This window comes from Microtus pennsylvanicus, chromosome 3 (assembly GCF_037038515.1).
Source record: "Microtus pennsylvanicus isolate mMicPen1 chromosome 3, mMicPen1.hap1, whole genome shotgun sequence".
Classification (NCBI taxonomy): domain Eukaryota; kingdom Metazoa; phylum Chordata; class Mammalia; order Rodentia; family Cricetidae; genus Microtus; species Microtus pennsylvanicus.
This window is the reverse complement of record NC_134581.1, coordinates 22,547,805-22,563,222: the sequence shown is the minus strand read 5'-3', so window position 1 is coordinate 22,563,222 and position 15,418 is coordinate 22,547,805. Positions and strand designations below refer to the sequence as shown.

The 15,418-nt window shown below is 39.2% G+C and overlaps 1 protein-coding gene across 2 annotated transcripts in view; it reads right to left on the bottom strand.

Moving 5' to 3' along the window:
• Ppp2r3a (protein phosphatase 2 regulatory subunit B''alpha) overlaps positions 1-15,418 on the bottom strand; it is a 139,133-nt gene that overhangs the window by 32,525 nt on the left and 91,190 nt on the right. For both annotated transcript variants that reach the window (XM_075964865.1, XM_075964867.1), the window contains one exon: positions 5,858-5,944. In XM_075964865.1, coding sequence (XP_075820980.1) covers positions 5,858-5,944 — 87 coding nt within the window. The remainder of the gene's footprint in view (positions 1-5,857; positions 5,945-15,418) is intronic.

The following is a 15,418-nucleotide window of genomic DNA, read 5'->3' as shown; positions in this document are numbered from 1 at the left end:
ATAACTGGATGTCAGCATGTAGAAGAATGCAAATAGATTCATACCTATTCCTATGCACAAAACTCAAGTCCAAATGGCTCAAAGACCTCAATATAAATCCAACCACTCAGAACCTGACATAAGTGAAAGTGGGAAGCAGCCTCCAATGCATGGGCACAGGAGACCACTTCCTAAATATAATCCCAGTAGTACAGACACTGAGAGTAACAATAAATAAATGGGACCTCCTGAAACCGAAGAGCTTCTGTAAAGCAAAGGACACAGTCAGTAAGACAAAAGCACAGCCTACTCAAGTGGGAAAAGATCTTCACCAACCCCACATCAGACAGAGGACTGGTCTTCAAAATATATAAAGAACTCAAGAAATTAGACATCAAAATATCAAATAATCCAGTCAAAAAATGGGGTATAGAACTAAACAGAGAATTCTCAACAGAAGAATTTCATATGACCAAAAAACACTTAAGAAAATGTTTAACATTCTTAGCCATCAGGGAAATGCAAATCAAAACAACTCTGAGATACCATTTTATACCTGTCAGAATGGCTAAGATATAAAACACCAATAATAGCTTATGCTGGCGAGGATGTGGAGTAAGGGGAACACTCATCCATTGCTGGTGGGAATGCAAACTTGTACAACCATTCTGGAAATCAGTATGGTGGTTTTTCAGAAGTTGGGAATCAATTGCAAGACCCAGCAATACTACTCTTGGGCATATACCCAAAGGATGCTCAACCATACTACAAGGACATTTGTTCATCTATGTTCATAGCAGCATTATTCTTAATAGCCAGAACCTGGAAACGACCTAGATACCCCTAAACTGAAGAATGGATAAAGAAAATTTATTTACACAATGGAGTACTACTCAGCAGTAAAAAACAATGATATATTGAAATTTTCATGCAAATGGTTGGAACTAGAAAAAACCATACTGAGTGAGGTAACCCAGACCAATAAAGATGCACCCACTCATAGGTGATTACTAGCTGTAAAGCAAAGGATAAAGAGCCTAGTCCACAACCCCAGAGAAGCTAAGTAACAATGAGAATCCTAAGAGAAACATACATAGATCCCCCTGGGAAGGGGAAATAGACAAGATCTTCTGAGAAAATTGGGAGCGTAGGGATGGGGAGAGAAGGGAAGGCAGAAGGGGAAGAGAAGAGGAGGAGGAGGGGAGAAGGGAAAAGGGGAAAGAGAACCAGAGGGAATGGGGTGGTCAAGATGTGGGGAGGACAAACAGAGAACAAGGAAAGAGATATCTTTATTGAAGGAGCCATTATGGGACTAGCAAGAAGCCTAGCACTAGAGAAATTCCCAGGAATCCACAAGGATGATCCCAGCTAGGACCTTAAGCAATAGTAGATAGGGTGCCTGAACTGGCCTTACCCTGTAGTCAGATTGATGACTATCTTAATGTCACCATAGAATCTTCATCCAGCAACTGATGGAAACAGATGCAGAGAACCACAGTGGAGCATTGGGCTGAGCTCCCAAAGTCCAGTTGAAGAGAGAGAGGAGGGAGAATATAAGCAAAAAGGTCAAGGCCATGATGGGGAGGGATACCGCTGAAACAGCTCACCGCACTAATGGAAGTCTTCCAGCTCCCACCTGACAGCGAGGGAACCAGTATAGGATCAAACTAGGCCCTCTGAATGTGGGTGACAGTTGTATGGCTGGGGCAGACTGTGGAGTCACTGGCAGTAAGACCACTGCTTGTTCTGGCTTTTTGGAACCCATTATCTCTGGATGGATACCTTGCTCAGCCTAGATATAGTGGGGAGAGCCTTGGTCTTGCCTCAAAGCAATGTGCTGGATTTTGTTGATACCCCATGGGAAGCCTTATCCTTTCTGAGGAGTAGACGGGGGTGGGGTGAGGTAAGGAGGTGAGAAGGGGGAAAGATGGAGGGAGTAGAAGGAGGGGAGAGAGCGGGAAATGAATTTGGCATGTAAAATAAGAAAAGATAGTTTTTTTTTAAAATAAAATATTAAAAAATTGATCATGTAAAAATAATGAGAAAAAAAGAAAAAAGAACACCCAACCAAATTTATAGGGTAGTAAGTATCTTCCCCCCTCATACTTTAAAAAGGAATATGAAGGGCCAGAAGGATGGCGTAGAGGGAAAAGGCACTGTTGCCAAGAATGATGACCTGACTTTGACCTGAGACCACATGGTGGGAGGAGAGAATCAACTCTGGCAAGCTTCCTAACAACAACATTTGTATGTGACCCGCACTCCCAATAAATAAATTAACTAATTTAAACATCTCTATATAGGAGTCTCAGAACACTAAACTATATACTACATAAATAAAATAAGATTACAGGGGCTGGAGAGATGACTCAGTGGTTAAGTGCACTGACTGTTCTTCCAGAGGACCTGGGTTCAATTTCCAGCACTCACATGACGGCTCACAACTCTCTATAATTCCATCCCTAGGGGACCTGACACCCTCTTCTGGCTTCTGAGGGCACACATGTGGTGCACGTACATGCATGCAGACAAAACATTTATACACATAAAAAGATAAATGAATAAAATTTAAGAATACAGATGTATGAGTTCTCTCTATGGGAAAGTCCATGAAATGTTGTGTGAAGAGATAAACCAATTTTTGCTTATTTTTTACTCTAAATATATTCATAAGTCAGAATGTTTTGAGCATTTGTTCATGGACTCAGTGGAAGAATAAGGAGATAGATCAGGAAATAAAGGAAGAGGGGAATAAGTTACTCTGCAGAAAAAGAACATCTGAATTCTGCTCTCAGTTCTGCAACCTACTAGCTAGCTGGGTGCTTCTATGCAAGTTACTCAACTATGCTTGTCTCCAGTTATATTATTACAAAAAGAATTTATTAAAATGACAACGATTTGAAGGCTGCAAAGTTGGCTCAGGGATTAAGAGCACTTACTGCTCTTGCAGAGAGGATCTGGTTCAGTTCTCAGTCCCACATGGTAGCTCACAATGATTCCATGACCCAGTTCCATGGGATCCAACACCTTCTTCTGATCTCCTTGGTAACAGGTATGCATGCACTGTATATCCATATATGCATTAAGAATGTGAGAAATTGGGGCTGGAGAGATGGCTCAGCTTTTAAGAGCACTAGCTGCTCTTTGAGAGGATCCAGGTTCAATTCCCAGCACCCACATGGCAGCTAACAACTGTCTGTAACTCCAGTTTCAGGGCTTCTGACACCTCAAAGAAATATATGTAGGCAAAACGCTAATGATCATAAAATAAAAATAGACCTGGATGGAGGTGGGTGGTCCTTGGACTTCCCACAGGGCAGGGAACCCTGATTGCTCTTTGGGCTGATGAGGGAGGGGGACTTGATTGGGGGAGGGGGAGGAAAATGGGAGGCGGTGGCAGGGAGGAGGCAGAAATCTTTAATAAATAAATAAATAAAAACCAAAACCAAAAACAAAAAAAGAAAACTAACCACAAAAAATATTCTGACTCAAAAGCAAAGATGAATAAATAGAATGCTAACAATAAACATAATTTATAAAAAAAAGAAAAAAAGAATGTGAGAAATTGCTGGGTGGTGGTGATGCACACCTTCACTTTGGTACTTGGGAAGCAGAGGCAGGTGGATCTCTGTGAGTTGGAGACCAGCCTGGTCTACAGAGTGCGTTCCAGGACAACAAGTGTTACACAGAGAAATCCTGTCTTGAAAAACCAAAGAGGGATAGGCTTGAGAGATGGCTCAGTGATTAAGAGTCATGGCTGCTCTTCGAGAGAACCTGGTTCAATTAATTCCCAGCACCCATATAGCAGCTCACAACTGTCTGTAACTCCAGTTCCCAGGGGATCCAGCATCTTCACACAGACATACATGCAGACAAAATACCAATACCCATAAAATAAAAAAGGAAAAAACCATTTTGAGTTTTTAAGAAAATTTCTACCTTCTTAATCCATTTTATAATACCTACTAATAGCCCAGGCAGGTACCAGATTTTCAATAAATATCAACAATGATTGTGATGATGACTGTTCATTTATCTTATTTTATTTTTTCCCTCCTCGGATAATGTTCTTTTTTTTTCTCCTTTCTCCCCCCCCCCCGTTTACTTATTAAAGATTTCTGTCTCTTCCCCGCCACCTCCTCCCATTTCCCTCCCCCTCCCTCAATCAAGTTCCCCTAGAGCTATCAGGGTTCCCTGCCCAGTGGGAAGTCCAAGGACCACCCACCTCCATCCAGGTCTAGTAAGGTGAGCATCCAAACTGCCTAGGCTCCCACAAAGCCAGTACGTGCAGTAGGATCAAAAACCCATTGCCATTGTTCTTGAGTTCTCAGTAGTCCTCATTGTCCGCTATGTTCAGCGAGTCCGGTTTTATCCCAGGTTTTTTCAGACCCAGGCCAGCTGGCCTTGGTGAGTTCCCGATAGAACATCCCCATTGTCTCAGTGTGTGGGTGTACCCTGCTCGTACTCTCTCTCCTTCTGCTCCTGATTTGGACCTTGAGATTTCTGTCCGGTGCTCCAAATTGGGTTTCTGTCTCCTTTCATCGCCCGATGAAGGTTAATATTCAGGAGGATGCCTATATGTTTTCCTTTGGGTTCTCCTTATTTAGCTTCTCTAGAATCACTAATTAGAGGCTCAATGTCCTTTGTTTATGGCTAGAAACCAAATATGAGTGAGTACATCCCATGTTCCTCTTTTTGGGTCTGGCGAGACAGGGTTTCTCTGCGGCTTCGGAGCCTGTCCTGGAACTAGCTCTGTAGACCATGCTGGTCTCAAACTCACAGAGATCTGCCTGCCTCTGCCTCCCTCTGCCTCCCGAGTGCTGGGATTAAAGGCGTGCACCACCATTGCCCGGCGATGACTGTTCATTTTAAACAGTGATTCACAACCTTCCTAATGCTGTGACTCTTTAACGTAGTTCTTCATGTTGTGATTACTCCTAACCATAAAACTATTTGTTGTTGCTTCATAACTAATTTTGCAATTGTTATGAATCATAATATCCGATATGCAACTCTCATGAAAGGGTTGATCAGCTTCTAAGGTTAAGAACTACTATTTTAGAATAATAAAATTATTTTTTCTATCCATTATGGATTGCTATTTTTCTAGGTCTCCAGTCTTTTCATATGGAGATGAAGATAGGGCAAATATAGAGTAATAAGGGACTGTTATCAGTATAAACTTCATTTAGTATAATCCATTTAAAATATATATATTTAAATTTAAAAATATATCTTTCAAATGTGTGAACCATTCCATTTTCTTTACATTTATAGAAGCATAAACAATGAGGTATCAAGATTACCTCAGTAAAAGGTTCCCACTAGTGGTCAATCATTTTTTTTTGATAAAATAACTGAATAAGATGTAGTATTTCCAGCAGCAACAAGGTAGAGTCATTACCGAGGAATCAAGTCCATAAACTTTCATTTCTTTGGTAAGCCCAGTTTTCCCACCTTGTTGACACCTCCACTGGTCAGAAGTTCTTGAACACAAGAACACGTTCCGTCTCTGGCTTTGGCTTGTGTTGCTGCTGCTATTGGAAACCCTTTTCCATTGCTAAACTGGTAAACTTCTGATATTCACCAGGATGAAGATCACATGCTGATCCTTCTGAGGCTTCCTCTGCACCTTCTAGGCATATCTATCAATTCAGGTGTGGAAGCGCATTTGTGTTTTTGTTTCATATTGTATGCCTTCAGGCAGAAATCCCATATTATTTTACCTTAGCAGCCCCTCCCCACCACACGGGTAATTGATAAATGCTTACATCCTGGAAGCAGTGATAGTCGGTGTTTTCAATAGAATAAGAAAAAATAAATTTAAGTAAAGTAAAATTATAAAATTGTTCTTTATGTATCTTTATGACAGACATACTTGTAAAAAGTTGCTTTTCCTTATCTCTGTTGAAGTAATTTTTCCACTCCAAGATCTGTTGACTGTGTAGAATATCCTCTGAACAACCTGGTTCCAAAAGGAAAACAAAAACAGAAAGGACATTAAAAACAGTTCAGATGTCTATTAATCTGTGTTTGGCTGGAAGCTCCAGCTCGCCCCTGCATGATATGGAAAGCCCCATTCCTTTCTTTTATTTTCCAAACTGCACCTTCTCAGAGAAATCTACAGCATTAAAAAAAGGTGCCAAAAAGTCCAGTTCCTCATTCCTGGTGACTATGACAACTTCCTCCCCTATTGCTGCCAGCAGCCCAAGCTTTTGAGCACACTTGGGCACAAACCCAGCTTGTGGTAGGCACATCATCACCCTTTGTCTACAGTCTGTATAATCTCCCTGCTTTAGTTTGGGCATGTGACTTCTCTGGGACTGGAGAAGCCACCTGGGAGTTGCTTTGTTCAAATAAACCTGCTATACTTTTTTAGTTCTCCTTGATCTGGCTTACTGCACTGGCGAAGAAACCTAATATTGGGGGATAGAAAACCCATTACCCTATCTAAGGCAAGATTAGGAATATATAAAATTAATTTATAGTGGTATATCATTTGTGTTTTAATAAATAAAGTTTGCTTGAAGGTCAGTGCAAAGCAACCATACTAGTCAGCCATACATGCCAGGCAGTGGTGGCACATACCTTTAATCCCAGCAGCCATACTAGTTAGCCATAGAGGCTGGGCGGTGGTAGTGCATGCCTTTAATCCCAGCACTGGAGAGGAATGAAAGGTGGGATGAGACAGGAACTTGCTCTCTTTCAGTCTGAAGATTTCATAGAGGTAAGAGCTCGCTCGCTAGTAGTTGGCTGCTCTGCTTCTCTGATCTTCAGGTTGAACCCCAATATCTGTCTCTGGGTTCTTATTATTTGTGTTACACTAATTTAAGTAACAACTTTTGATACCAATTGCAATTCTGTGTAAAAAATAGAACTGTGTATTCTAACTCTACATATGTAGTTTGAAATTGACCAGACTAGTTTTTTCACCCAAACCCTTTCAGCCTTTCCTCCTAGCTCATCTCTATACCTTCTGTCACCTGGTGTTCTCAGAAATTCTCTACCAGGGACCCACAGCCACCACACTTGCCTTGGATCCAGAGAGGGCAACATCAACCAAAGAATAGAACACTTACCCAACAAAGACAAGACCACATATCGACATCAAGAAACTTTTCAGACATCATACTCCAGATGACTAGCTCCCAGCACAAGAAGCAAACAGGTATGACCATTTTAATATCTAACAAAATGGACTTCTAGCCAAAGCTAATCAAAAGAGATAGGAAAGGACACTACATACTCATTAAAGGGAAGGGATATCAAGATGACATTGCAATTCTAAACATTTATACACCAAACACAAGGGTACTCAAGTTCATAAAAGAAGCACTTCTACAGCTAGAAATCACATATAGACCTTTACATAGTGATAGTGGGTAACTTTAATACCCAGCTCTTTCCATTAAAAATGTCATGCAGATCATCTAGACACAAATGAAACAGAGAAATGCTGGGGCTAAATAATGTCATAAATCAATGGGACACAGTAGACATTTATAGACTATTTCACCCAAATACAGAAGAATATACTTTATTCTCAGCAGCTGATGGAGCGTTCTCTAAAACTGACATACTTGGACATGAAACAAGTCTCAACAGATATAAGAAAATTGAAGTAACATCCAGCCTTCTTCCTGACCACAGAAACAACACAGAGTGTACAAATGTATGAAAACTGAACAACTCACTACTGAATGAAAAAATGGGTCAAGACAGAACTCAAGAAGGAAATTAAAAACTTTTAAGGATTGAATGAAAATGCAAGCACGATGTACTCAAACCTATCAGACACAATGAGGGCAGTTTTAAGAGGCATGTTCACAGCATTAAGTGTCTATGTGAACTGGAGAAATCTCAGTAACTCAGTGACACTTATGAAAGCCCTGAAACAACAAGAAGAAATAATACCCTAAAAGAGCAGAATACAAGAAATAATCAAATTCCATATGGGAAACTTATTACTGTAGAAATGTTCTAAAATATATACATATATGAAATAAATCTAAATGGAGTCACCAAATAATAGTGGAGACAATGCCTGCCCCAACTAGACATCTTATGTTACCAAGTTAAATAAACCTTCAGTGCCAGAATTGAGTTACATCTTGTTGAGACCTTGGTCCCAAGGAAACCCCAAATATTATAGATTATTGTCAAAGGTATTGGCTACTCTCTGCAACCTAATAGTAAGTAAGCCCCATTGCTGAAGACATATTTATGTATGTCATTGAATACAGAGAGGTAAAGCTGGTGCGAACTAGAAGCTTCACTCCTACTGGAATTCATGGTATGGGAATGTACTCTGCATGCTACCAGAGGGAAAAGGTAATCATCAATATTTTCTAGCTACAAACCCTGGTTACCTGTAACAGTGACTTGCCTGGAAGATTTAGCAATAGTGGCACAAATGTTACAAAAGTAACCAACCACTGTTCTTTTATTCTTTTTTTTTTTTAAATTTGAAACGGTTTCTCTTATAACAGCTCTGGTTGTCTTGGAAATCACTCTGTAGATATGGCTTGCCTCTAACTCATAGAGATCCACCCACTTCTGCCTCCCAAGTGCTGGGAGTAAAGGCATGCACCACCACTGCCTGGCAACCAACCACCTTTTAATTGGGCTTTAAAAGTCCACACTGTGAGATGAAACCCAGACCTGACACTGCTAAAGCAGCCACGAACCTGAGCCTAGATCGTCCATGAGCATAGGGGAAAACCTACTACTATTATTCTGCTAAAAAAATATAGCAATAAAATGACTTTTAATATTCCTGCAAGTCAGTATTTTTGTCTGTGATACATAAATATGTAGAAAATATAAAAGTGAACAATAGAGATATTACTTATGTAGCAAAAGCTGAATCTAAGGAAAACAAGACTGGAGTGAAGATATCATCACAATCTGAATGGCTAACTACTGGGTAGAAGCAGCAGTTGGAATAGAGGACAGAATTAGAACCACTAAGAAGAGCGCTTATACTCATCAAATGCTACAATATAAGGGAGACTTTCCAAAATTAACTCTATATAAAGAAATGGGTTTGTATGAAGTCATGAAGTTACTTTTTGTCAAGTTCTTAGGCTGAAGTGGACAGGACTGATGCATTAGGTAGAAGCCAGAAGTAGCTGGTGCTTAATTTCTCCATTGTTCCTAAGCATTCAGATTCAGAGGTTCTTGATGAATGAGGATACATGTTATTTATTTGTTGTTATGAGATTATATGCACTGCATGCATAAAGTGTTCTTAGAGGCCAGAAGAGTGCTTCAGATTCCCCGGAACTGGAGTTACAGGTTCTTGTCAGGCATTACAAAGGTACTGGGAACCAAACTTAGCTCTTTTGCAAGAGAAGTAAGTTCTTTTAACCACTGTACAATCTCTCTAGTCCCAAAAGATGTGTCTTATTCAGTGTAGTATCCTCTCCATAAGCCTGACATTAAAAGTCAAGTCATTTAAAAAGAAAAAAAAAGGACTCTCAGTACAGAACAGAAATTTGATGTGAAAATGAACCCTAAGAATCTCATTTTACTTGGCATGGTGATACATGTCTGTAATCCCAGCAGAGGCAGAAGGATCACAAATTAGAGGCCTCTGACCTACATAGTAAATTCTAGGCTAGCCTGGGTTATACAGTAAAACCATGTCTCCAATAAAACAAAGAAAAAAACATTTATAAAACACCACACTCTCTTTCATAGTCAATTTCTTAAAAAAGAAAGAAAGAAAAGAAACAACTACCACCCCCCTCACCAGGTTCTCACTATGTATCCCTAGCTAGCCAAGAACTCAATATGTAGACCAGGCTAGCCTCAAACTCAGAGATCCACTTGCTTTTGCCTCCTGAGTGCTGGGATTAAAGGTGTGTATTACTACTTCTGGCAATTCCTAAAAGATTAAATCTATCTATCCATCTATCTATCCATCTATCCATCCATCCATCCATCCATCCATCCATCCATCCATCCACCCAGCCAGCCACCTATCCATCCATCGTGTGTATGTGTGTGTGTTTGTGCATGTATGTGTGCCATGGCATAAGTATGGAGGCCAGAGGACAGCTTTTGGAATTTGGTCCTTTCCACTTTGTCATTTTAGGAACTGAATTCAGGTCATGAGGCTTGGTGGCAGTTGCCTTTACCTGCTGAACTATCTTGCTGTACCTCAAAGTCAATTTCAATATACACATCAAAATTTTCTTGTTCAGTAGCATTAGAGTAGTTTTGTGTAAATTTCCATTCCATCCCTCCTTCTTTCCTTCCCTTCCTTTTTTTTTTTGAGACAGGGTTCCTCTGTAGCTTTGGTGCCTGTCCTGGAACTAGCTCTTGTAGACTACTAGGCTAGTTGCAAATTTACAGAGATCCGCCTGCCTCTGCCTCCAGAGTGCTGGGATTAAAGGCGTGCACTGCCACTACCCAATGTAAATTTATTTCTTGGTTTAGATTATTTTTATTATTATTAATTTAAAGTATGTATTCTACTCAAATATATCATTTATGAAAGCAAGATATAATATTATAAAACTTTGCATTATTTTTTCTCCTACTTTTTAAAATTTTTGTAAAATATGTGTATTTATGTTAAATGTGATCAGAAGCACCTATATGTAAGTGGGTGTCCATGGAGTCCAGAAGAGGGCATCACATTCCCCTGGAGCTGGAGTTACATGTAGTTTTTTTTTCCTTTGGTTTTTCGATGCAGGGTTTCTCTGTAGCTTTGGAGCCTCTCCTGGAACTAGCTCTTGTAGACCAGGTTGGGAGTTACATGTAGTTTTGAGTTGTCCATGTGGGTGCTAGGGCCAAACTCTGGTTCTCTAGAAGAGTTTTTTATCTGTGGAACCATTTTTTTCCAGCCTCTTTTCTACCTTTTGGCAGAATTTAAAACTTTCATGTTTTATGTGATGAAGAGATTAAGAGCACTTGTTGCTCTTGTAGAAGACCTAAGTTTGGTTCCCAGCACCCACATGGTGGCTCCCAACCATCTGATCCAGGGGATCTGATGCCCTTTTCTGACCTCTGTGGCACCAGGCAGGCATGTGATAAACATACATACATGCAAGCAAAATACTCATACATGTAAAATAAAAGAAACCATATGTTTGTTAGGTGTGTTCTGTTGTGAGCCTTTGCTAAGTGGCTTCTTTAGCAAAGTAAAATATTGCATTTGTATCTTCCATTTCCCAGTCTCCACATTCTGAGGCTCAACTTCATAGCACATTTATTTGTTTCCCCATTATGGAGTCTGCATTTTTCATCACTGAAGTAGGGCTACCATCTAGTGGTGAAAGCATATAGCAGCTCTCCATCATGCTTGCTATTTAACATTTTAAAATATAAGAAAATAACAAGAATCATTATTTACTGCCAGTGAGAGGAATGAAACAATCTCTCGCCAGATCTAGTCAATCTGACAGACAAGTTGAATCATATGTCAGTTTCCCTTCTTTATATATATATATAAATGGAAACTAATTCACAATATAGGCCAAAAGGAAATGTTTGACTCTATTACATGCTAGTTTTGAAAGCAGATTAAATACAGACAGAAATTAACAAAGAATTCTAACTATAGGTGATGAGTGCAGATAGACACATTCAAACAATAGGAGCCTGGCTCTTCTACCTGGAAAGGCATAGTGAATGGATCACTAATTCATTCTTTCATTGTTATGGCTATGAAATTTCTTCAATGTCTTTCTAAATAACTTGGAAAACTAAAAATTTTCTAAAAATGTGATTTCTTTCTCTGTCAAGAGAAAAGGGGAACGGGTTTAAAAGTTCTTGGTGGTGAGAAGTAGCAATGGCACAACTTAGCCACTCCAGCCTAAGTGATAGATGCAGGCCAAGAGAGACACCATCTGCGTGAGCCTCAGAATAACTCCACTGCTGATGCCAGTGCCATGAGGAAGTCTTTGAAGGCTTATTGCTCACTTCAAAAACTTAAACGGGCTGCCTGCTTTTTCAAAAGCTGGCATATGTTGGCATGCATAAGCAGAGCATTTATTCACCAACACACAAAACTGCAATCCAAAGGCTGTAATTTACTAGTATTTCATATTTTCACTTTCACTCACTATCAAAAGGCTTTTTTTCCATTGGTAATGTTCAGGAAATAAAGAATATAGGCTTATTTATAGAGTAGTTTTTTACTTAGTTGATGTTCTTTCTGGTCTAAAAAAACCTGACAAAACAGTTACCAAAATAAAATATATATTCCTGTATCACAGACTTTCACGATTTATGTAATTATGATCTTCACTTTTTTTGCTATGAGCAGGCTCTCTTTAGCTTGGTCACTTTCATGCCCAAGAATACAATTAAACAGTTTATACTAGACCTTATGTTGCATTTGTTCTAGAAAAAACTCACTGTACTTTAAAAAAGTATCAAAGTTCCAGCTACTTCATGACATTATTTGACTAGATTTCATAATGGAAAGAGCACTCGAAAGAACAGATAAGCAATGAAAAGTTCTGCTTTTCGATACTCACTGTTATATTTTTGTTTTGACCTATTTGTGGCACTGGGGCACTGCATGCCAGACAAGTGCTTTACCGCTGCGCCACACACATTCCCAGCCTTTATTATTGCACTTCTCTGCACTTCTTTTGGGGGGTTGGTATAAGCTTACTACAGTAGCAGTCATTCCGTGTCTCTGTATGGTAGAGTCACATTCTGTACTTCCAAATGAGCCTTGATACTCCAGGTCATGCTGCTGTCTCAAACTGCTCTATTATTGTTATAAGTACTTTGCAGTTTAATGCTTATTTCCGAGCAATAGATTCATTCTTATAAATTGGAGATAAAGTAGCATAATATTAACACCAAAATATAAATAAATTATAAACATGTAAGTAATCATATGCAAATACCATGAAAATGGTAACAGTAAAGATAACTAACTGTATCCTATGAGTGACTAGTGTTTTTTTTTTTGTCCAACAATTATTGAGCTGATTTCTTAAAAAAATGGGATTTTGTAGCTTTTTTTTTCTTTAATATCATAAACTTCTTGGGTCCTAGTTGCTGGAATACCATTGACTACTACAGGTTCAGGCATGTCAAAAAATAGCAAACTAGAAAGAATGAAGAATATTTATCTCTTCACTTTTCTGTTCATTAAGTTCTTTTCTGATAATGAATTCAAAATAAAACACTTTTCAAGATCTTTCTCTCTCTTTCTTTCTTTCTTTCTTTCTTTCTTTCTTTCTTTCTTTCTTTCTTTCTTTCTATCTTTCTTTTTTGGAGAGAGGACCTTACTTCATGGCCCAGGCTGGTCTCCCAAACTTGAGATCCTTCTGCCTCAGCCTCTGAAATAGCTGAAATTATATTCACACACTGAAAAACTTCAGTTATGCTGTTAATGTGCCCTGAGTTTACAGACTAGCTAATAACCAAGACTGAATAATTCCCTTTGGATCTGTAGAATTATTTAAAAAACTTGGTGTGTATGTATGCTTATGTGCCCACACATGTACGTAGGATGAGAACAACCTGTAGGAGTTCTGTCCTTTTACCGTGTGGTTTCTGGGGCACTGAACTCGAGCCCACTTACCACTTAGTGGTAAGTACCTTTATCTGTTGAGCCATCTCACGAATGTAGACTCCTTAAGCAAGAATAATTTCATAGTATTAGGTATGTAGCTCAGTTGTAGAATACCTGTCTAGTCTCAAAAAAGAAAAATTAAAAAAAAGAATTATTTTACTTACTTAATAAAATATTAGATGTGTGGCTGTTAAGTGGCATCATATTTGAGTACTGAGCCAGATAAATAAAATATGTAAATAAAGTTCATTTTCTCATGTAGTTTATATTATAGATAGACAATAAGCAAAAAAAAAATTAAATGTCAGAAAAGAGTTAAGAAAAATGAAGCAGAAAGTGATCTGGGGCTATCTAAGCAAGAATCTGGAAGTGAGGGTGAATCAGTGTAATGTGAATGAAAACCTGTAGGAGAGCATTCTATGTCAGGGAGGAGGAAAAGCAAAGCACCCGAAGCAGAAATGGGGCTCCTAGTCACAGTGAGGAGAGGCAGAGGGCAGAGAGTTAATATTAGCAAGCAAGGTTAGGAATGAAAGGTTGGTTCAACATATGTAAATCAATAAATATAATTGCACCATTTAACTATACTTAAGGACAGAAATCACATGATTATCTTGATAGATACAGAAAAGGAGTTTGACAAAGTTGAAAATACTTTAATGATAAAACTACTGGAGAGCCAGGTGGTGGTGGCTCACACCTTTAATCCCAGCACTAGGGAGGCATAAGCAGGTGAATCTCTGTGTTTTCGAGGCCAGTCTGGTCTACAAGAGCTAGTTCCAGGACAGCTAGTACTGTTTCAAGACAGAACAAACAAACAAACAACCCCCTCCCCAAACAAAAATAAAACAAAAACCAAACCAAAAAAACTCGTGGAGAAATTAGAAATAGATGGAAAATACCTCAAAATAATAAAAACTATATATTAAAAGGAAAAAATACTAGCATTTTCTCTAAAATTTGGAACAAGACAAGGATGCTCACTCCCTCCACTTTTCTGAGTCTTAGCTAGAGCAGTAAGAAAAGAGAAAGATATAAAAGAGATACAACCAGGAAAAGAAATAAAACTCTCTATTTGCAGATGACAAAATCCCATACTTAAAGACCCTGCCACAGTTGGGTGGTAGGGCTCATGTTTTTAATCCCAGCACCTGAGAGGCAGAGGCAGGCAGATTTCTCTGAGTTCAAGATCAGCCTGGTCTACACAGTGAGTTCCAGAAAAAAAACCTTACATTTTATTTTAAAATTTAATCTTCCCTCTTTCCTTCCTTCCCTCCCTCCCACCCTCCCTTCCTTCCTCCCTCCCTCCCTCCCTCCCTCCCTCCCTCCCTCCCTCCCTCCCCCATCTCTGTCTCTCTGCCTCTGTCTCTGTCTGTCTGTCTGTCTCTCTCTCTCGTGTACACACATGCCATGGTGTGTGAGTACGGAGGTCAGAGATATATCTCCTTATCTCTAGACACAATGTTAGGGGTCTAGAAACATCATTTTTGAGGAGATAAACTGTTAACAATTATTTTCAGTATTACTTGGAAATGCTAAAGCTCAACCAAATATGAACATTTCTAAGAGCAAAGACACTGGATAGAAAGGTGGATTAGAGGTTAAGAGCACTGGCTACTCTTCCAGAGGATCCAGGTTCAATTCCTACCACCCACATGGCAGCTCACAGCATTCTTGAAGCTCCAGTGGGAATCTGATCCCCTCTTGGCTTCCTCAGGAACCACATGCACATGAGTACAGACCCTCATGGAAGTGAAACACCCACACAAATAAAAATAAGTCTCAGAAAAGAGTAATTAGATGTTTCATAATACCAGACAGAATATCAGTGCAATTTTATACCACAGACCTCTGTTAAGTATTGACCCACATATGAAAGGATATGAATATAAATAA